This window comes from Pollachius pollachius, assembly GCF_949987615.1.
Source record: "Pollachius pollachius genome assembly, chromosome: 9".
NCBI classification, from domain to species: domain Eukaryota; kingdom Metazoa; phylum Chordata; class Actinopteri; order Gadiformes; family Gadidae; genus Pollachius; species Pollachius pollachius.
In genome coordinates this window covers 6,641,391-6,664,614 of record NC_136942.1, presented here as the reverse complement: position 1 = coordinate 6,664,614, position 23,224 = coordinate 6,641,391, and the positions used below count along the sequence as shown (strand labels likewise).

Sequence of the window (23,224 nt, the reverse complement as noted above, 5' to 3'; positions counted from 1 at the left end):
GTCACTAGAGGGACGATTTTAAAATGGCTAATGGAAATCACAACCAGTGGCTTAAAGTTTGGTAGTACTTCACTCTGCAATAGGCAGCTTGCTCCTGGATGTATTGCAGGATATTATTTTTGGAAGCATCTACTACTAACCCCCTCCACTCATTCTCTATTGACACCTACAAATCACCAGCACATAGACAAGATTTTTTAGATCACGGATCACACACGGCTACAGTATGTACATTTACAGCATTTGCATAGAAAAATATGCTTTTCAGCAGATGTGTATTATTTTTTGTTTGTTCCCCGTGTAAACCTGTTGTATAAAAACAGTTTAAAAAAACTGAATACAGGACAAAGTGGAAACATCGAGTAAATTGTGCACGCTATTTCAAGACCCTTTGTGAGTCTTTTGTGCAGTCATATAACATGAATGCCACGCAATGGAATGCAAGTTAGGAATTCAAGCATACTGGCGGATAAGGGGAAGTGTTTTTTATCTATATATTATTGGCACCAATTCTCTTTATTTTTTATTTTTGTGCAAGCTGGCATACGATGTGGCAACGTCACAAAAAGAGCACTTTTTCCAGCCTCCGTTAATATTCAAGAAGTACTTGCAGTAACTCATCTTTATATCTGAATTCATGCCTCAAACCGAAGCGGGGAACAGAGTAATTGGCTCAGATCATCTTGGTGTGCATAGAACAGTCTCTCAGTGAATGTTTTTTTTATATATATATATATATAGACATAGATATATATCTATATCTATATCACATTTGAGGTTGATGTTTGCTGTTTTAATTATTACAAAAAAAGTGTGTTGAATGTAACTTTGCCCTTACTCTCGGAATGTTCCACTATGGAGTACGTGGGGGGACTTGTAGGCTATTTAGTCGTCTTCCCCTCCCTCCGTGGCTGGCCTTGTGATGCGTCGGGCCCCCCTCTTGCCTGTAGGGCCCTTGGGCTTGGCGAAGGCCTGCTTGTGCGCATGCTGTTTGGGGTGGACCTCTTCGTATAGGAAGTCAGGCGTCAGCTCGTCACCATTGTCAATCTCCAGCTACAACCCAGAGGAAAGGTACAGATTATAGATGAACAATCCTCAATATACGCAGAGAGAAGGTCGATTATAGATGAACAATCTCCAGGTACACCGCAGAGAAGATACAGATTATCTATCAACAATCTCCAGCTACAACGCAGAGAGAAGATAACGAATTGTAGATTAACAATCTTAATACACGCATAGAGAAGGTTGAATATAGATGAACAATCTCCAGGTACACCTCAGAGAAAATACAGATTATAGATGAACAACACGCATGAAGAGCTCTGGGACCTTTGTAACAATCCCGGATCCAGCAGTCCTACCACCTTACAGCAGAACTTCTGGAGGGCATGGGCTCAGAGCCTGGCACGAGTTTGTGTTCGAAAGCAAGTGAAATGCCCCGTCCACCCAGATCCCAGCTCATCCGCCGTCTGACTTTAGGCGTGAATCGGATGTGACATCTGATTTGTGAGTCTACCTTCTTCTCGATCTCCATCTGCATCTGGTTCTCCACCATGTCCACCAGGGGGTTCTTGCAGCTGGAGTACAGCATCCTCTCCCGGATGGTGCACGTGTTCAGGGGCATGGAGTAGATGAACACTGCCGCCACCGCCCCACCGATGGGGAGGAGAAACCCAAACACGTCGCACATTTGAGTTCCATAGAAAATACATCTCTGATGTGTCGATGTTGACACAAAAAGGAAGAACTAGACTTGGTAGCTCACTATGGTCATACATTTCGGGATGATTCTCTCTGTTCTCTGGATCTCAAACATTACAATTAGTTTACTAGCAACGTTATCCTGTTGGCAGAATTGTCAAGATTTGTGTGCCAGCAATCCCTTTCATGGAATCTCCTGAAACAGCTTAAGTCAGCTTAATGAGACACTTTACAAGGAATGCATTCATGAAGAAACATTCATATAGAGCAGCGATGATGACAACTGTGCGAGGAGAGAGACAGATTGTGGCAGCAATGGTAAAGTAAAAGGAGCAATGCAAGACTTAAATGGCTATTTTGCTGTTCGTATTTTAGCCAATACTATTCCTTTCAATCAAGAAAACCATCACTGTGAATATGCGAACCCACCTCTAATCCAAACTTGACGACGTCAGATACCAAAGAAAACACCTCACATGTTTAACCCAAGGGCGGTCACGAGAGTGATCGAACCAGCGACTTTAGACTCCAGCCTGTTCTAGTGGCCCCGGTTCCTGAGCCCCCTGTGCTCACCTATAGATTCCAGGTAGTCACCCTCGTGGGAGTGTTTGTACAGGAAGAAGTGGTAGCGTGCCCATTCCTTGGAGATCCTCCCGGGCAGCTCTTTAACGTCGGTGGACTCCGTGCTTGACAACTTAATCAGCTCCTTCTCAAAATCTATAAGCTGTGGACCGAAGAAAACAACGGCCAAGCATTAGGGGAAAGGGCGGCCACTATCGTGTGGCCTTTACAAAACGATTGGCCCAGGAATCAATAATATATTCTGAATCTGAATGCGTGTATATTAGGGGTATAAGATGTAAAACCGCTCTGTCATCATTCATCATTCGCAGGCTAAGGCTAAAAACCTCCTCTATACAACCAATATCATACAATGATTAGCATATGCACCTTGATACACAACTTGCACGGTAATTGCATTGTTGTGCTTGGTTTTAATAATTGATTACTACCATCTCGCTTCTATTCACAGCAATCTGATTTCTCCAACAGTCCGTCAACCAGTCACTTTGAATGTAAACATTAATGATCAGTATTGTATGGTAGTTTGCTAAATTGCAGGAGGAATAATGTCAATTACATGTTAATAGAAATGGCAATGCTAGGGAGGATGGCGCCATGCTAAAAAAGATAATAGAGGGAAATCCTGTTTATCTTGTTGACAGCATTTGCATTTACAACCTCAATTGACCGGGTATCCATGAGCAAACCACAACCAACAGAGGCACCTCAACATAACAATGCAATGAGTCCTGTGATTTGGTACCTATAGACAGGTCCCTGTAACCCAAAAAACCACGGTCGCACAAAGGTGATAAAAACAGGACCTGAGAAGAGGAGAACCTCAGCCCCCCACCACCCACACGGTTCCCCTTTGCAGAACCCGTTTGAATGGCTCTCTTTGACGACCAGACAATTGGGGCTGTTTAGGTAAGTAGCCGTAGCCACCGCCGGAGCCCTGTACTGCTCGACTTCATTGTCTTGTAATCTAATCACGAGATAACGCTTCTGAATTTCAATGAGGGGGAGGTGAGCAGGAGATGAAAGGGCCTTGGTCCAAAATGAAGACATCATTGTGCCAGTGAGTAAGTCCCTAGCCCACCCCCCAAAAATCAAAAAGGGGGGGCAAACCAAAACAAAGCCGCATTGCATGGTTAGATAACACTGATCGATGCAGAAAAGGTCCTTTAACATTGGCAAGTGCTCAATAGTTAAAGTCGCACAGTGTAAGAAAGCCCTGCCCAGCTAGTAAGCAGGAGACTCTCAGAATAAAAATACTGGCGGTGCAACTGTGTGGCGCGGACTAGTGCAACTTGGCTGGCTGGCTGGCTGGTTTGAGTGGGAGGGGTTCTGGGAGTGCCTGGGAGTGCGATTCTTGTAAACAAAGAAGAGCAGAATGGCCAGTTATAGGGCGTGATACTATTTATAACCTTATTGAAGTCCCTGTCGATCGTCGGGGACTACAGATTGGTCCAGATCGTTTAAAGCCACGAGCTAATTAAAACGTTGCCCAGTGAGACTTGGAGGTTGTCCGTGTTCCGCTTGTGCTCACTGGTCATCTCCCGCCTCGACTACTGCAACTCGCTCCTGGCTGGACTCCCTGCCTCTGCGATTAAACCCTTGGAGCGCATCCAGAATGTGGCAGCGCGCCTCGTGTTCAACCTACCAAAGTTCTCACATGTAACCCCACTCTTCCGAGACCTCCACTGGCTCCCTGTAATAGCTCGCATCAGATTCAAGATGATGGTACTGGCATACAAGGCAGTCGATGGAACTGCCCTACCTCCAAGCATTAGTAAAGCCACACACCCCAGCTCGATCCCTCCGCTCAACTACCTCAGCTGGACGTCTGGTACCGGCATCGCTAAGAGCAAGCAAAGGTCGATCAGCGAAGTCACAACTTTTCTCTGTTTTGGGACCTCAGTGGTGGAACGAGCTCCCTACCGATGTTAGGATCGCAGAGTCGCTCACCAGCTTCCGCAAAAGACTCAAAACTCACCTGTTCAGAGTTCACCTCGACTCTGCATAGAAACCAATGCACAGCCACCATTGAATGTTGTACGTCCTGGCACTTGTACATTGCACTTATTCAAGGTACTTAATTGTGTAGCATCTACAGTAGCTGCTATCATTGCTTTACACGGGGAATGGGTTAGCCTAGCGATGGTAATACTTACACTTGGTTCTATGAACATCTTTACTGTACCGACAGCGATATATTGTTTCACTTCTTATGACAAATGTACTTATTGTAACAAATGCACTCATTGTAAGTCGCTTTGGATAAAAGCGTCTGCTAAATGCCCTAAATGTAAATGTTGTGAAGCCCGGTATACGTACGAGCTGCACGTAGTTGAGCTCCTTGCTTCTAAAGCGAAGCAGGGCGTCCATGGCGTCTCCGTGCATGGGGAAGGCCACGCCCGGCAGGGTCTGCTGCTTCGTGTCCACGCTGATGTCAGTCTGCACCTAAAGCACACACGCAAACACACGTCTTAAATGCTTCATTTGATTTCACAAATTACATTTAGGATAGTGTTTTGAATAGTTAAGACTTTGTTTCAGTTGATATGACACACACACACGTTTTTTTTTTCACACTATCCGAGTACGAGTTCCTCTGAGTTAAGTTTGTGGTTAGGGTTTATACCCTTGCTAGACGCCAGACACAGTGCAGCTAACCAATCAGAGGAGCCGCTTCCAGCAAGACAGCCCCCACAGCAAGACAATGCCGGAGGGAGAAGGAGACATGCCTCACGGCCAGGCTACTACATCACATCACAAAACACCAGACCCAGAGGCCTGTTGCACTTGAAATGGAATGCACCATAAACATGACTTAGCCTGTAATGAAGAGAATAAAGAGGGTAGCTGGTCTTTGACCCCTCAGTTTGACTAATAATATTGGTTGCTCAACTTGTTTTGTTTTCCTCATTCGTTCCTCTCTGCGAATCAGACTAATAGGATTTGTTTTGTTGTTGTTGATCAGCTGGGTCAGTGGGAGGATCCATCTCCTCCCTGACTCGTCACGCTACCGGTCGCTTCCCTTTGGGCCACATGTCTCTCCAGTCACTTCCTTATTTGGTCATGAAGGAGCACGTAGCAGCACACTAAACGCCTACCCTCACATTACCACCACTATGACTACCGTCCCTTAAGGTTTCCTTCAAGCGCAACGGTGCCAAGCAGTTTAAATTTACAGTAAAGACTTCCGAAATGAGATGAAAGGAGGTTAAAGGAAAAACGCAAAATAACGAGAAAGAAGTTACCCGAAAACGGCTGCTCTCTGCACCGTCACCTCACAGGACAACAGACGAAGGAAAGAATAAAAACGATCCCTTTTGACATTTCATTGCAAGTAGGCCAAGCAGCATGGCAAGAGACTGTTGTTCAATCGCAACAAGCCACCGACACAATCACCCCCAGCTGTTAATTCAACCTTCCACCGCCACGAGTGAATCTGGCACAACAGCAGCATCATAAAATTACAGATGTTGTCAGTTCAACCAATATATGCGACTCTCTAAACATGGCTGAAATGAAGCCAGCCAAACACCCAGTTTGTCTCTTAAAGGAATACGAGCTACGATACTCTGTAGGCCTCAGACAGAGCTCTATCTTTACAGGGGGCACAGTGGAGCTTGATATAAGAGCATGTCTTCCTCTCGCTGTAGCATCAAACATCAATAGCAGATATTAGTTGTATCCCCATAGGGACGGCAGCAACTCAGCGGTTTACATCTTAACATCAGCGCAAATACAAAGTGTTTCGATATTCCTACTGAGAGAAATCATCTTGCTGAATTTTCTGAAGCCGTTTTGCAAGAGGACACATTCACCCTTGCTAGCTCACATAATAGATGGTGAAAGTCATTCAGTGTATTTTAGGACGGTAAACAATGTAACACACACAACGTGTTTTAGCCTGCATTAGTATCATTAGAGATCACACTGCTTTGGGACCGGGGGCGATACATATGGACCCAGTGGCATGGGTGTGTGCTGTAAAAGACTAATGGATTCATGATCTGTAGGCAGAGTTGCTGTGCGTGTTCCAGTGCATCAGCATCTTTAGTACTGGGCTGTGTTGGTTCCTGCCAAGCAAGCATATGCACTCCTTCTGCTGCCCCTGACCTTGCACTGACACTGACTAGCGGTGGTGGCTGTTGCCGTTGTTGTTGTTGTTGCGTCGCCAGCTCTTCATTGATATGGAGCTTTGTTTTAAATACAGTGTGTATATGTCTATCTATATTTCATTGGATCATATACACAGGAAAACGGATAAGGCGGGGGTGTTCAAGGTGTTTCTCTGTTGTGAAAACATCAGAGTCAGCGGGATTCGTGCCTTTGTGTCTTATGAAAAGCGGAAAGTTTAATGATAACTGAAACTTTTACCAAAGCTCTCGACTGTGACAAAACCTTACACTCCTTAGAAACAATACACTGTTCGGAGTGGATTTCCATATTTTATCTGACAGACCTGTATTTTGAGAGGAGTGGTGCGAATCTCCTCCTTTGTGTGTTCAGTACAGATAAAGTTACAAAACACGTCATAGCGGGGTGAGCGGGGTGAGTGCGTGCGTGCGTGTACCTCGCTCAGCTTAATCTGTCTCAGTTCTTCTTCAGCGGCGGTCAGAGGGAGAGGAGCAGCCTGGGAGGTTAGAAACTTCTTGTAGCCACTGAGATTGACTTCGTCCTGTGGGAAAAAAAAACAACCACAACATGTGACTCATCATAGGACTTACGTTATTGATAATGGGCTTTACAAACACACACACGCACATAAGCATGCACATCCAAAAACATAGAAACTGTTAGAAAGTCCACCAACCATTGTGGTGCCAAAGACCTCGTCTTTGATGATTCCACCACCAAACTCCTTCTTCAGGGTGGCCCGGGTTGCAGCGTACAACATCTTAGGTCGGACCTGTTTTCAGATAATCGTAAATTCGTAAAAAATAATCGTAAATTCATTGTGGTTTATTCTATTACTATTAAATTACTTTTTCGATGAATGAATTAACAATTTATCAGATGAAGGGTAATTCTTAACAGCAGAGGACCAAGCTACCGAGGCCTAAAGCCCTAATTTTCCTTAGAGATTACTTTCTAATGAAAGGCACAAGCCAAGACATATTTGCATTTCTGTGGGTTTTAAAAGCCAATGTTGGCGAATGTTCTGCTCCTTAACTCATCCATTGAACCATGTCCTATTGACACTCCTGATTGATACCCTATACGTTTTCCGACATCTCCCTCGACTGCATTGGGCCGCTTCTGAGTGCAAACCAATAAAGTATCAACCACTCCTGTTTAGTTCCTCCCCTGCACTCCCTGAACTGCACGGCAAGCATTTGAAAATGTATGCAGCGCTGGACAAGTCTCAACCAGCCGACCAGGAATGTTTAACTCAAGTCTAGAGCCCGGGTTAGCGACCAGGCCCTACCGCCAGCCAATCTGCCCGTTCCGGAAGCCACAGAGGCTGTGCCGATGCTTTGGAAATGTGACACCATCACAGTGCCAATTCACAAGAAGTGGTGCATCATGGTGCACTTTTTAAAGTAAACAAATACAATGGTTCCGGCGCAACATTGTGTCCGGGATGTGTGAAGAGCTGAAAGGACAACTCCGGTCTGGGTGATCAAACCATCAGAATTCATTTTCTCTTTGGTCTAACCTTCATGCATTCAGGAAGGAATGTTTTTTGCAAGAGAGACGGTTTCTCCTGACTTTACTCAAAACATTTATTACCATTAGAATTTGACAAAATCCCTCCAATGTGCTTTTTTGTGAAGTACATAATGTAAAGATTCACGTTATCTTGTCCACATACTCCATACTGATGCACATCGATTCCAACAGTCTAAAATGCTTTATTGCTATTGTTCACTTTAGTGGTATGCGCGCTCACGCTTAAAGCCCTTTGATAAAATCACTACAAGGAAGTAATTCAGAATAATTATATTGATAACGGAAGTCAAGAGATACAGTTAAGATACCAAGACCAGTCATGTCCTTTAAGTTCCCATTAAAAAAAGAGCCACGGTTATATTAGCAATGACTAGATCAGCGCGTTACTTAACTGCTTAAAAATCAACAACAGTAAAAGCTTTTTGATGAGCTACAATGTGTTTTGTATTGTTATTGAGTGCTTGGGTTCTCTTACAGGTGAGCTTTCCGGTGACCAGGCCAGTAATATCCACTCATAGCCCTGGTTGTTTGAGGAGTCCAACCGGTACAGAATGTAGCAGGGCATGCCTTCTTCCAGGAGTGGCAGGACTAGGGAATCGTACTCCTGGTCCCATTGCTTTGAAGCTTGCCTGGTGCACCCAAGAGCCAACTGCTCTGGAGAGGAGACAGGTCAGGGGGAAAACATTACAGATGGCCATGTTCTCCACAATGTTGGTCATAAAATGTTTAACTAAACAAAAAACAGTGGAAGAATGAATGAAGACTTTCCAGCATATTCATATCGATCTGAAATTGAGTATATATATTATGATTATAGTCAAGTCTTCAAAAAGTTGAAAGCAAACGTACTATTCAAGCACAATATCGTACAAAACCAAAAATGCAACCTTTAATCGTGTATTGCTTACCATGTCAAACGACATGGTCGAGAGGCATGTTTCCCCAACACTACTATGATAAACAACACACAGTACTGACGTATCACAACACTGTCTGATATAGCACTCCTCTGAGGAGCCAGCTGCAGCATCTCAGGGGCCCTTCTGCTTACCATCGTCAATGACAACCTTCAAGACTCTGAACTGGTCTCCGTTCCTGGCATCGGCAAAGGCGTCCTTTAAGCCGTTACCCGCTGTGGATGACATGGAGATTAAACATGACTTTCCGTTTACTCTTGTTGGAATACAATCAAATTGGAGAAGATATGATCTAGGATGTGTTTACCAAATGATTTGATGAAGACATCCATGATCATATCTTAAGGAGCAATAGAGTAGATAATGTCATAGAACATGTGTTTGTGAATCAACATATGTGAAATCCATGATAATGGTCCTTATTCTTAGTATAAGCATGTTTAACAAGCCCTTCACGTACACTGAGTTTCACAAGTCCACAGAATAAGTAGCATTGCACCATTACAGACAGACAGACATTCTAACACCTTAGTAATTCTATATAAATATGCGTCTGCTCATTGGTGTGAGACATCCATTCACACTCGACCACCATCTGTCTGATTGACTTATACAGTCTTGTGATAGACATCTCATAAATACCACGGGAAGGGCCAGCATATCGAGTCTGCTCATCTTACGTTTGTAAAGAATAATCAACGACATACCGATACTGGGTCGACCTTTTATTTACAGGATATAACCTGGGGTTAAACGTGTGAGGTTATTTTTAGGTGAATCGTTTGAAGGCGTTGTCCGATTGTTCCAAGTTGAGAACGATACCAAGAGTCGACTTGTTTGGAAAGGAGCAGACCCGACGACACGACTACATTTGATACTAAACGTGAAGAGCACTGGATGGTCGTGACATACACCTGTTGCAGTTCTGCACACACAGTCATACTCAATTACAATCTGAATCAAAACGGTGGACAGACACACACACACATCTCAGGTTAGCTGGAGCTAGCTCGTCTGAGCGCTAGCTTTCCTAGATTTGCTCCACGTCTCTGGAAGTTCAGCAGAAACCACACACACACACACACACACACACACACACACACACACACACACACACACACTGAGCTCAGAGGGTCTTCACGGTCCGCACATAGTAATATAAACGCTGTTACCTTGAATTCCCGTTTGGTGTGACATTTTGCTTTAAATCTTATGACTGAGACGAATAAAAGCTGAGCAGGCAAACCCCGAGCGAACAGCAGACCAGGAAGCGGACTACACTAAAACCGGAAGCGGACTACAGCGGAAGGATACTCCCACCGGTACGCGTCGTCATCAGCCCCACGATCACGTGATCAAACATGTGCGTAGCAGCTCCTTCGGCGTGTACTTGTAATTGCGCGCGCGCGCGCGGACACACACACACACACACACACACACACACACACACACACACACACACACACACACACACACACACACACACACACACACCAACATCAGCACCACTCTGAGATTATGAGTAAGGCCCACATATTATGAAACAGTATTTAATCTGCGTGTCTCGGAGACACGCACGTTTAACATGTAGGCGTCTTTGGGGAACATCTGCTGACATATTTTCTCTGCTTGTCAACCACTCCTGGTAATAATAACAATAATAACAAATAAGTAAATAAAATAGCAAAAGCCATAGGCTACTACTGGCTTACTTGCGTTGCGTTCAACTCAATGCGCGTACGCGCACGGTGGGCATAAGCGTTCATCGCGGCCCCGCGCACATCTGCTGCACGGTGTACGGTAGCATCATCCCAGAGACGGGAGCAACCAGGGGAGCGCTTCCGCTGTGCTGAGCAAGCAGCCGGTAAATGGACAGCCGACACAATGGCAGAGGATTTGGGGGCGCCTCTGTCATAGCGAAAGACAACAGGTCGCATGGATAATCCCGCCACATTTAAGACAGCCACCATGGTTCAGCTGCTCCACGTCTGGTGTTGTTTGGGTTGACCGCCGGAGCGCCACCACCACCACCACCACCGAAGTGGGTTTGCGAGGCTCGATGTGGCAGGAAAACCGACGTGCGGGTGCGGGGCTTGTCGTCCTGTCTATCGACTGAGAGACAGACAAGGTATAGATCACCGCGGGGCAGGTGCGTTGCTTTATCGTTTTGATTGACATGGACACACATATGAGAGGGGGGGTTGAGCTATGTGCTGTCGACGCTGCAACCCGATTTATGTGCACACTATAGTGTTTAAATCGTGCTCTCTGCAGGACCTGCTCCCAGATACGCTCATGTTGTGTTGGAGAATGCAGGATTTGCGATGGTTTTTAGTAGGACCGTTTAGCGGCTCTGACAGCTGGGTCATGCGTGTGTGTTCGTGGAGTTGTGCTCCGACGTGAACGATACAGAAACCGTCAGAATCAGGCAACCAATATAACTGGATTCCTTAGAAATAACAACGCTTCTTTGTGCATTTCCTGTAGTGTTCGTGGCAATAATCTTTCCTATTGGCCAGCCCATGGTCAGATAGAAATTTTAAGGTGGTCCAGGGGCTTTTTAGAGGGGCGTTTATTATTAACAACATTAAGCCTTCATGGTCAATTTGTAACGTGCATATTATCTCTTATACCCATATGGGGAAAACCATTTGGCCTATTCCTATTTCTAAATAGAATGTTAGCTTGGACATCATATCAAAATGTTTCAATAATACACACATATATGTATAATGCCGGGACATGAACGTCCAATTGCCACCGTGGGTATTTTAGGAAACGGTGTCACAGCCGGGAACCGATTTAGAAGGTCCATCTAAAAGTCAGGGCCGTAATTTGAGGAAAGTGACGACGCATTGCACTACAGACTGCCGGTCTCTTTACCATCATATAAACAAAAGATTGTCACGATTGTAACTGACTCATCTTCCTTCTTTCACGTCGCTACTCAGTTTCTTTACAGTGTGCTTTGTACTGTTGGTCTATTGACTATATACTGGATGGATGACCGGTACTCTCAAACGAGTGACAGTTCTACCTAATATAGCTGATGAGTTCATGTGTCTGGTCCCTTTCCCATAAGCTGTCTCATTTCGAAATGAAGCCATGGATGGTCATAGTGTTGTTAACTGAGGATGGTCACATAACCATCAGAGAATTTCACATAATCCTAATATTGACCCACTGGTAATCTCCGTCAGAGGATATGTAGTCAGGCTTATCTGTCTCTCCCAAAGCATTCATCAAACAAAACAAAAAACAGGATAGTCTAGCAGTCATGTGGTTTGACTTGAAGCCAAAAGGCTCTGGGTTCGAACACCAATGCCAACAGTCTACCTATCTGTTGGCAGTCTACCTAACAGGGATGCACCCCCCTTCCCCCTCTGGCTACACTATTACACAACCCCCTCCATAACACACACACATTCACACACACACACACGCACACGCACACGCACACACACACCTTAAGGGACCAACATCCAGACTACCTACCCAGTTTAAAGTCCCAACCTCTGGGCTACACAACAATCCCCCCCCCTCCAGGGACCAACCACCAGACTACCACCTCTGTTTAACACCCCCCTTCCCTCACGCCTATCTAACTGCCACCTCCTTCTCTCCTCCCCACCCACAGGTGCCCCCCCCCGACTGCTGGGGCCGTAGCCGCGCCGGGGCAGGGTGGGGGTTGGGACTCGTCGCCGTCACCATGGAGATAGACGCACGTTTCCGCTACTACTTCCAGCACCCGTGGTCGCGCATGGTCGTGGCCTACCTGGTGACCTTCTGCAACTTCCTGATCTTCGCCGAAGACCCCATTTCCCACAGCCAGACGCAGACCCACATGGCGGTGGTGGGGAACTGCTTCTCCTTCCTGTTCAACAAGTACCCCGGCGGGGGCTGGAACGCCGTCAAGGTGGTGTGCTGGATCCTGGCCATCATCACCGGCCTGCTGGCCGGGAAGTTCATCTTCCACCGGCGCCTCTTCAGTGAGTTACGCGGGAGAGGAATGTGTGTGTGTGTGTGTGTGGGAGTGTGCGTGAGTGTGTTTTTAGTGTGGTGTTATTCCAAAGCTGAATAGAGAGAGAGTTTTGTTATGTGTGTCTGTTGTGCTTGGAGGTCTGTCCACACAGTGAAGGCAGTGTTTGTATGTATGTGTGTGTGTGTGTGTGTGTGTGTGTGTGTGTGTGTGTGTGTGTGTGTGTGTGTGTGTATATGTGTGAGTATGACTGTGTGTGTGTGTGTGTTTGTGTGTATGTGTGTGTATGACTGTGTATGTGTGTGTGTGTGTGTGTGTGTGTGTGTATGTGGGAGTATGTGTGTGTGTGTGTGTGTGCGTGTGTGTGTGTGTGTGTGTGTGTGAATGGAATGTGCTGCCTCATGGTTGTGTTGCAGTGGGTTTCCTGCTTGAATCTTTTAGCCTCTGGTATTACATCAATAAAATATTTTTTTTGTTTTCACTTTCCTTCTTTCCTTCTCCCATGATCCTTTTGAATACAAATTGATTTGCCGCACTGTTTTTTATTTCTTCTTCATGTTGAATATCTTATTATCTCTTGGCCAATTTGGTTAGACGGAAAATCTATTATCAGGCTTTACGAATATATTGGATAGTTTATAAGTCGAGTTAGTACCCTCATATTTTTTATTCATCAGTGGGAGCTTTTTTTTATTAGCACTCAGTCGAGACTCAGTCCAGGAAGATTTCTTGGCTACATTTGCGTGATTTATTTTTGTGTTTGTTTTTTTTCAAAATGAAGAGTTAACGCACACACATCAGAACGGACCGAGCAGTTTACCTAACATTTCAACTAGTTCACCAAGCAGGTCCATCTGGTTCACCAAGCATCAAGAATGTCATTGCGTCCCCCCTCCTCCCATTTACTTCTTCGTAATCGACGCTCGCATGTCGGTTTCCAAATCCCTTCCTGCGACATGTCCTCCTCCTCCCTTCCTCCTCATTTCCTTCCATCCTCTTTTCACAACAGCATGCCATCCCTCACTTCTTCCCCCCCCCACCCCATCACCCCTGGGCATGCAGCCCCTCTTCAAAACAAGCCCAGAGTCACATGGCTCCCGGCGTGCGATTACGTCACATGGCGGTGGCGAGCCTGTGATTCACCCCACGGAGCTCACCGTATAATAATATCAACCCAGAACTCTCCTCTCTGTGGATACCATCAGCGATGAGTCCTCCACGAGAGGTAATTAGGGGAGTGGAGTGGCTCACCCTCTGTTAGTCACTTGCTGCAGTCTGTGAGTGAGTGGACGGCTGTAATGAGTGAGTGTAGTGTAATGACACAATCCTCGCAAATACGTGTCGTCTGAACACAGCGCGCTCGATTAAAAGGGGAAAGCCGAACCAATAAAAATGTATTGGAGGGTAGGAGCATTTTGTTGAGCTGCTTTTATCCAGGGGAGCCGGTAGGGGCTAGGCATCTTGCTCAACATGTCTGAGCCAATAGGATGTGGACATTGATGACCTTTAATGATACAATAACAATCTGCCATAAAGGTTGTGTTACGAAAGCTCACTGATATTTTACTTTGAACAAGCTCTCAATCCCTAGACTCACATCACAGGAACTGTGGAAACAATGTATAGCATATATCGATTTTATGTCCTGTTTCGGTAGAACTGTTGTGTTAATAACGAAATGATTACTACGAGTGTTTCCCTCCACTCTGGGAATCCTTTGAAACCACGGTAGAAGTAGGTAACCCTTGAGTCACACTTTGTTTTCTTTAGTCGTAAGAATACGGTCTCATCTCAGATGCTTGGGGCCAGGGTAAGCTTTTACACTCACATGGCTTCAGGATAGAGAGAGAGAGAGCAGAGAGAGAGAGAGAGAGGGAGAGAGAGAGAGAGAGAGTGCACCGAGAGCCGAGAGCGAGAGAGAATCATACAGTATCCAGGTAGAGCCGATGCACTCCACAGAGATGTGGAGCTGCAGGGGTCGACAGATGGTGTGTGTGTTTGTCTGTGCGTGTGCATGTACCTGCGTGCATGCGTGCGTGCATGTTTGTGTTTGCGTGCGTGTGTGTCTGGGCACTTGCGAGCATGACAGGATGAACATCCATGAACCACAGCAATACAATAATAACGAGCGCAATGAACATTTGGAGATAGAGTATCACCCACCTCCATTTCGAATAGATTTTTAAAAATAGCTATAGTGGAGAGAACTAGAGAGAACTGGAGCCCACGTAAGAACTACCATTCATTATAGACGCCTCACAGGCAGTTCAACTCAACGTGGATTACTTCAGTAACAACATATATTTAATGTACCTTAATTCTTTCCACAGTATTTGTTTTGTAGATGGGTGTAAACGTATTGTCAACATTTCAGTTCTTATAGCTTTTTATTTGTATTCAAGTCGTATCTTGTCTTGTTTGATTTGCACAGTTTCTGTTGTGGCTGTAACCCCTGCAGTTACCTTCTAGAATAGACATTTTATATCTTATCTTATCTTTTCCTATCCTCACCGTCTTCGATGTGGATGGTGAGTGAGAGCTCTTTGCTATATAGTGTCAGCCTGATAGAGCATTTCAGGTAAATGATTGCATCAGGGCAGACATCTGTGCCCTGCTGCTCTTCGATAATGGCCCCGGTGCCTAAAGAATGCTGGCACTACATCCAAACACTGATCAATGAAAAGTGCTTGGGGTGATGGCTGGGAAAACATTGGCTATATATATTTGCTGTTCTTTCTTTTGCTGTTCTCTGAGACTGTTCTTCATTCATGGTGCTCTTTGGGATTCATTTTCTCGTAGGTATATTTTCCAGCATGTGCCTTCAGATTTTGAACATGCTATGTTTCATAACATATAAATACATACATTTGTGAGAATCAAATGAGAACAAAACAATTAGGGCTTTATGAGCTTATGAAAATCCAGAAATAAACATGAAATGTTCGTTGATCAACGTTGCAAGCTTCTTACAAGGAAAGCATGTGTTCCCGCCTCCGCTTCCACCTACTCAAACACGACCCATTTCTTATATTGTCACACAATGCAACTCCTTCACATTCTAATCTGTAACATTACACAACCGTATTGGCCCTGTGGGGAGTGTGAGCCGAGCTCTGAGTGGGAATCCTTCATGTCTCTGCCTTTGTGATGACAACAAACCAGATTGGACCGGAAAGACAAGTTCTCTTGGGACGGTACCTCAAAGACTCTGAAAGCGAGTATTCTGTCAGGCCATACTTTAGGCCAAATTATACTGTGTCAAATAGCCCCAATGGGTACGCTACCTTGTGAGGGCAGCATGATTCACAATATTTTGATTAATTGGAGAGGTTCCATCGCGCCAGGCTTCAAGTTATGATGAAGGTTAGTGGTTTTGACCAACCGGTGTCCTACGATGAAGGACGTGAGCTATGTAACACCAGATAGACGTCGATATACATATGGTTCTTCCAATCCCCTGCCAGGCGCCTGCCCGTTTCCAAGGACACTTTCCGAGGACACTTTCCAAGGACGACTTCCCAGATGGCTGTGTTTAACCAAATGTGGCATCAGGTTAACACCTAGGTGCATCAGTCCAAAAACAGGGTGCAACTGAAGGACATTTGCATCTCTCCTGAGAAGATTTTACGTTCATGTGTTTGGCACGTCCTCTTCTCGCTGTAGAGATAAGACCAGATGTCACTGCATCCGTGACATTTGGGGGATTTGCAGGACTACACTCTGCTGAACTGGTAATTCAAGCACCAGTGTAGAGACCCACAAGTGTACCTCAGGCAGCTATTGAACGCAGAAGTCGAATTTGGCCTTTAAGGCTAGAGGGTGTGTCTGGCATCTCGGTTCCAGTGGGCGGTATGGGCCAATGACTTCTGGTCCTTCAGTGGCTGTCGTTACCAATTTGTGTTAAACTTAGAGGTCACGCCATGGTTCCTCGCTTCTATTTTAGTGTCCTTTTATTTTAAAGGCAGTGTTGGTGGTGTGGGCGTGTAAAACGGGCTGGATTAAAGCATTGTCTCAGTTCAACTGCAACCTTTTAGGAAAGAGGACACACCGCCATTTTGAGGGCATTCACCAACAGATGTGTTCAGATATTGATAAGTTAAACAACTGTAAATGGGTTTCATTCAGCTTTTAGGGTTCTATTCCATGGTGAACCGTGTCAAAACCCTCGCTGCAGTCTGAATCCAGCCCCATGTTAAAGCGTCATTCAACCCCTCAATTATTCATGAATGAAGCTAATCGAAACGAATGACACATCAATTTGTAGCAGGCGAAGTGGTAAGTATACGTCTTAGGTCGGACGGATACCCATAATGCACCGCGGCTCTTTAGAAAACTGCCACCTTTTCAGTTAATCACATAACGGCCATGCTAATGACCCTCTCCGCTACAATGCTAAAGACCCTCTCCCCTAAGCTGACAAATTGAATGTCTGGTTTCAACAAAAGCTGAAATGATGAAGCCCCCTCAACCTGACAACTTGGCTCTCTAGTGTTGCCGGTAATTCAAACATAGCCTCCTTTTTGTGGTCTTATATTAAACAAGTGTATATCACGACTGACCTCACTCAAGTGACAATTTGAACCCGCCACCACGGTTTCTATCTGGCCTTTATGAAGCACTGGGCCGATTAACAAAATGTTACAAATGTTATTTAGATCAAAACCAAACCTGCTCGAAAAGACGGAGGAAATCTGATAATATGATTACAGAAAATATAACTTAACTTTTTTGTTATTTTTATAAGAATCTTTGGAAATCTTAAATAAAAAAACACGTACCATCTGGTCGACCAGTCATCAGAAGACTCTCAATAAACTGCAAATGAAAAGAACACATCCAAGAGATGACTTTTTCTTTTCTTTTTTTTTCACTGAGTACAAAGGGTAAAAATCTTTAGAACTATCACTTTCATCTATAACTAAGGTCTAACACACAATTGTTTCCCTAAACAAAGCTTATCCTTATTCTTACTCAATTTGTCCCCCAGCTACTTTCTAAATGCCATTTTAGAAATGCATCCAGCATATTTTCATGGTAGATGCCTTTATGGAACCTCAGTCTTTATAGAATAAACAATATTGAAGTGTTTAAGGGTAGCAGTTTGGCGTCATGATGTGCATGAGCAATTGTAGACCTCCAGATCTATACTCATGAATGCTGACAATACCGATCTGACTGGAATCAATATTTTTAGACTAGTGTGTGTATGTGTGAGCCTGTGTGTGGGTGTATTCACGTGTGTGTATGTGTGTGTGTGTGGATGTGTGTGTGTGTGTGTGTGTGTGTGTGTGTGTGTGTGTGCATGTGTGTGTGTGTGTGTGTGTCCCCGTGCATGTGTGTGAGAGAGAAAGCGAGAGAAAGAGAGATTTTATCCTGGTTACTTAGCTTCTCTGCCTGGTTCTGCAGGGCCACTCTAGCAGGCCCGCAGGCAGCCATCTGTCTCCTGTCCTACTGTGTTACAGTGACCTACCGGGCCTGTGACGGCCTATAAGTGGGGAGGAACGTGCTCAGCTGTATGTCTGAGTAGGATGCGTTTCATTTTTACTACATCACTTTGTGTTGCTTACATTTTTGTACATGCATGGATGTACGTGTGCGTGCGTTTGCACGCATGTGCGTCTATGAGCATCTGAACGAGCATGTATGTTTGTGCGTCCCCCACCACACAGTGTTTCTGCCGTGCACCACCATGTGTGTGTGGCCATGGGTTTGCCTCAGGGTGACCCTTCCTCTTGTACATAATAGATAAGTAGAGTCAGGGCCAACTCAGCCTCTGCAGTGCTCAATGTTCATACTTAGCGGTTATCTCTTAATGCCTCAAATGTCTGTACCAGCAGTTATGTTGCCTCGTTTGGTGTAGACTTATGACTGCATCATGGTGGGCAATCCCCTGCCAATGCCCTCTTTAAGGCATGTTTAAGGGTCTGTTTTATTTTCACATAATGAAGGGACAACAAACATATGGAAATGTGGAACTATTTGTAGGATGGTATCATTTATATTTTAAGGAGCTTGCATTTGTCCATTTGACGGTCCAGCCAAGAAACTGTCTAACATTTACAGCTTAGGCTCTTGATGAAACTGACCACTCTGAATGTTTCTTGAATCAGCGACACCAGCAAACACAGCACTTTGTTTGCAATGGGGTGATAAGCGAGCAGGTCCTAATAACCAGTGCAGAGTTGTCAGACACAGTGCAAACAGCCAAGGGGAAAGGGTTTATTTACATATAACGTATGACTCCTTTTGTCCCTTGAATATCCTGTAAATAACACAAAAGGGAGAAACGGGAGCGGGGGGGGGAGGTTATGACAGAGTGCCTTTCTGTGAAACCTCTCTTTCTCTTTCTCTCTCTCTCTCTCTCTCTCACTCGCCATTGTAATGGCTTCCCAGTGGAGGGAGAGCGACCCTTGCTATACACCTGTGATTTATCACCTGGACATCAAGTTATGCTGGGAGGAGAGGAGGGAGGGGGCGGGTCCCTGGCGACAGTTGCCATGGTTATTCCTGTGGCTGCAGGTGATGCCCATAGCTCTGCAACACAGCTGGCTGTAGTTGTGTGTGTGTGTGTGTGTGTGTGTGTGATTGATTGGGGAGGCGGGGAGTTTGGGATATAGGTCACCGATTTGTGGAATCCTTCTGAGAAAATCGCGTGAGATTTTCTTCCTGAAGGAGTGTGAATATGAAACCGGCAGATTAAAGACTAAGATCGGATTGCCTTTAAATAGGCATGTGTGTATCATAGTACACTGGCTGAAAATAACACCAGTGCATGGGAAGTGATGTTATTTTTGTACATCTGTATTCAATTGCACTCAGGAAAAGCCTGGAAGGCCAGATCGATGCACACACTAATACATGCTGAAACATCCTTCTGCTCAGTTTCATGGTATCCATCGTCATTGTCGTCAAATCAACAAAGACTTGCGGAGGAGTGGCAGGTGACCAGTGCTTCGCTCCCAGTTACCCTTCACCTTGAACGTAGTTGCAGTTGCAAGACTGAAACACAGGGGGGCGCTATTGGACTGAAATAGAGTATACACCGCATTTTGGTTGATGGATTAGTAGCTGTACGGACAACCGTGGTCCTATTAATCAACAAATATAGAGGAAATGTTTTGCCCTCCCAAAGCAAGTATTTACTTCTTTCTCTGCGGCTGGTTTTGTTTCGCTCTCATTTTCCGTATCAGTTTCCACTTTCCAGACCAGTGCTCAGCCAACATATTATTTGATCGGGTTGTTTTTTTTGGCGTTGTGGTTTTGGCGATAACAGATATAATATATATTAATTAAACAGCCGATATTAAATAAAACACCAAAGAATTTCATTGCCCTGTCAAAGTCATTTTCAACATTGATTAAATATATATCTAAAATTAATAATGAAAGATCATTTCCAATCTGATTAGTTGACTTCAAAGGTTTTAGGATTTAATTGCAGAAAGCAGTCAAACATTGTGGTCTTTGGGATCATAAAAAGATTTCTTCACTATTTTTTTGTGGAAGATTGTTTTGATTATGATTTTGCTAGGGCTGTTTATTTTTATTTTGCCTTTAATTAGCCAATAATCCCTCTAATAATCCAATTTTTCTTTTAAAAAGCCAATAATGCCTTGACAAAAATCTAAAACAAAGTGTGCTAAAGATGAAGAAACTAGCCAACAATTAAACTAAGTAATAATACTGACTTTGTTAATCATAGTCAACCAAATTTCAAATACCTCGAAAAAAACGAAACAAAAAAACCCCATCACCCCTCCTCCGAAACAATCATCAACCGACGACCCCCACCCGGCGGTCGCCGCGGCGACACAGCCTCCCGTAGCGACCGCGCCTCAGCGCCCGCAGCCTCCTCTGCACGCGCTCGCTGTCCAGGATGTACAGCAGGGGGTCCAGGCAGCAGCTCACGCTGCACATGGCCTCGAAGAACTCGTAGGCGACGTAGAGCAGGTCGGCGTTGGCCGCCGTCACCTCGCCGCGGAGCCTCATGCACACCAGCGTGATGGTCATGGCGTGGTAGGGCGTGAAGGACACCACGAACACCAGCAGCGCCGCCGCGATCAGCCGCATGGGCTTCCGCTTCCCCCCGCCGCCAATCCCGCCCTTGCCGCCGCCGCCCCGCCCGCTGGCCAGCGTCCACAGCACGCGCAGCGTCATGCCGTAGAGGGCCAGCATGACGGCCAACGGCAGCACGAAGCCCACCAGCGTGCGCACCACCGCGATGTAGCACACGTAGGCGAAGGGCCCCTGGATGTGGTCCATGCACGCCGTGGCGTTGCCAGGCCGCCGCACGCCGAAGGTCACGAACAGGTCCGGGATGGAGCCCAGGGCCAGCAGCACCCAGGCCAGGGCGGAGCACAGCTTGGCCTTGCCCACGTCCCACCACTGGAGGGAGCTGAGGGGGTGCACGGTGCCGGCGTAGCGGTCGAAGCTGATGAGCGTGAGGAAGAGGATGCTGCCGTAGATGTTGACGGTGAAGAAGACCTTCTTGAACTGGCAGAAGATCTGGATGTACTTGAGGTAGGGCCGCCGCACGCTGAAGTAGATGGTGAAGGGAAGGGTGAGGATCCAGGCGGAGTCGCACAGCGCCAGGTGCAGCAGGAACACGTGGCTGGTGCTGGAGCTCTTGCGGAAGAAGGTGTAGTTGACCAGGGCGGCCAGGTTGCCCACGATGCCCACGGGCAGCGCCACGGTGAAGAGCACCAGCAGGACGTAGCAGTACCAGTGGCCGCGCTTGTACTGGCTGCAGAAGGACGTGGACTGGGGCACGTACTCCACAAACACGTCTGGGGGTAAGGAAGAGAATCACGAGGGAAAGGGTTGAGGAGCTTGATGCGATGATCATTTTATAAGAGCGTCATGGCCAAGGTGGTTACATGTTCCCGATACAGACTTTTAGTTCTTCTTCTTGAATGTGTCCTCTTTTGTCTTCTGTCTGTAACTATACGTGCTTTGTATGCTGCTGCCTGTCTTGGCCAGGTCTCCCTTGAAAAAAATATTTTTAACCTCAGTGGGACTTTCCTGGTTAAATAAAGGTTGAATCATATGAAAAGATCGAGGCAGCAGCATTTCAGTTCCATCTGTTAGAGACTGAAAGAGCCTTAAGAGCGATACAACAAATTCGACAGAAAAAGAATTCAAACAGAAATCTGTTCTCACTCGTAGGACATACAGAGAGGAGATACTCTTCATTTATCATATGAGAAGTCGCTCCTCTGTAGTTGGGAAGGACTTCTTTGAGAAAGGCGGGATAAATTGTACCTCATGTTGGCATTGAATTAAGTCTAAGTGCAAAATCTTTTGCATTCTTTTTTCTGCAACTTTTTACAAGCCTTGTATTATATGATTTTATCCCATCCTGTGTGTTGAGATTGCTTGTCACGTTTAATAACTTATAAAATGGGACTACACCCCAGGGAAAGAAAAGCAATTTCACGTTTTTTATTCTGTGACAGCCACACCGTATTACAAATTCTATAAACTATAGTTACTCGTTTTATTAATCATATATATTACTCAAGAATGCCAGCACGAAAACGTCTGATGTTGGGTCAGATTTCTACTTTCGATCTTGATCTTATTTATGAGACACCATGGTCATTGTACTTTTTTGACTTGATAGTAATTGATTTGTTCTGTTTTACTTCTTATCCAGAAGCCCAGGCTGTTACTCTATATTCACAATTGGAGCAATCTTCTTATAATAGAGCTGAAGCCAAGCTGTTTCTCCCCAGTCTCCAAGCGGCGGCTGTGTCTCCAGGAAGTGCGAGCTTGTATGTCTCTTATGAAGACAGAATAGCTCAGATTGTTGATCTATCGCTTTCCACACAGCTCAATCTGTTTGCATTTAATCAGATAAAGTAAATCACATTTTCTTTTAACGTTTGTCCCGTTTAATTGCCGATTTCAAATATTTGAAAATCGAAAAATAGCTTTTGTTGTATATTATTGCGTTTGCCTGATTTAATTACGCATCGGAAATGACTCCCCTACCACTGAAAATGTGAATCCTTCACTTCTACCGTACATTCATCCATACACAAACAAAATAATCATTTGAACTCAAACTCAAACACAGCGGGGGGGTGCTCTCCTGGCTGGCGAAGCTACGCATCCTACCGGCGCACATTAAACAAGAACAAGTCGAGCGGTCAGCCCCAGATGCGTCCTCCCCGACACTAAATATACCGCAATTGATTCCCCCAGCCGTGGCGGTTCATCAGGTGCATTCATTATGGGGAGATGTGCGTTGTCTCACCTGTTTCCATCATCTCAGACACGTTGTATAGCGGCAGGCTCATGATGGCTGGAGACAGCGGCTCTCTCTCTCTCTCTCTCCCTCTCCCTCTCTCTCTCTCTCTCTCTCTCTCTCTCT

At 45.4% G+C, this 23,224-nt stretch overlaps 3 protein-coding genes across 3 annotated transcripts in view; 1 reads left to right on the top strand and 2 right to left on the bottom strand.

Annotated features, from left to right (window-relative positions):
* Window positions 1-881: 881 nt before the first annotated feature.
* Window positions 882-10,160, bottom strand: twf1a (twinfilin actin-binding protein 1a). The gene is made up of 9 exons (XM_079744069.1): window positions 10,043-10,160; window positions 9,005-9,085; window positions 8,429-8,607; window positions 7,094-7,189; window positions 6,854-6,958; window positions 4,606-4,731; window positions 2,278-2,428; window positions 1,520-1,641; window positions 882-1,053 (listed from the first exon to the last, which is right to left on the bottom strand). Exons 1-9 carry the CDS (start codon window positions 10,065-10,067, stop codon window positions 886-888), a joined length of 1,053 nt encoding a protein of 350 aa, XP_079600195.1. The 5' UTR covers window positions 10,068-10,160; the 3' UTR covers window positions 882-885.
* A 2,419-nt stretch (window positions 10,161-12,579) lies between these two features.
* tmem117 (transmembrane protein 117) overlaps window positions 12,580-23,224 on the top strand; it is a gene marked incomplete at both ends in the record, with an annotated part of 40,645 nt that continues 30,000 nt past the window's right edge. Inside the window, one exon of the mRNA XM_079743016.1 lies at window positions 12,580-12,859. Within this exon, the coding sequence (XP_079599142.1) occupies window positions 12,580-12,859 (280 nt within the window). The remainder of the gene's footprint in view (window positions 12,860-23,224) is intronic.
* LOC307080914 (P2Y purinoceptor 1-like) lies at window positions 20,623-23,150 on the bottom strand (the record flags this gene model as incomplete). The annotated part of the gene is made up of 2 exons (XM_079743879.1): window positions 20,623-21,635; window positions 23,108-23,150. 2 exons carry the CDS (start codon window positions 23,148-23,150, stop codon window positions 20,623-20,625), a joined length of 1,056 nt encoding a protein of 351 aa, XP_079600005.1.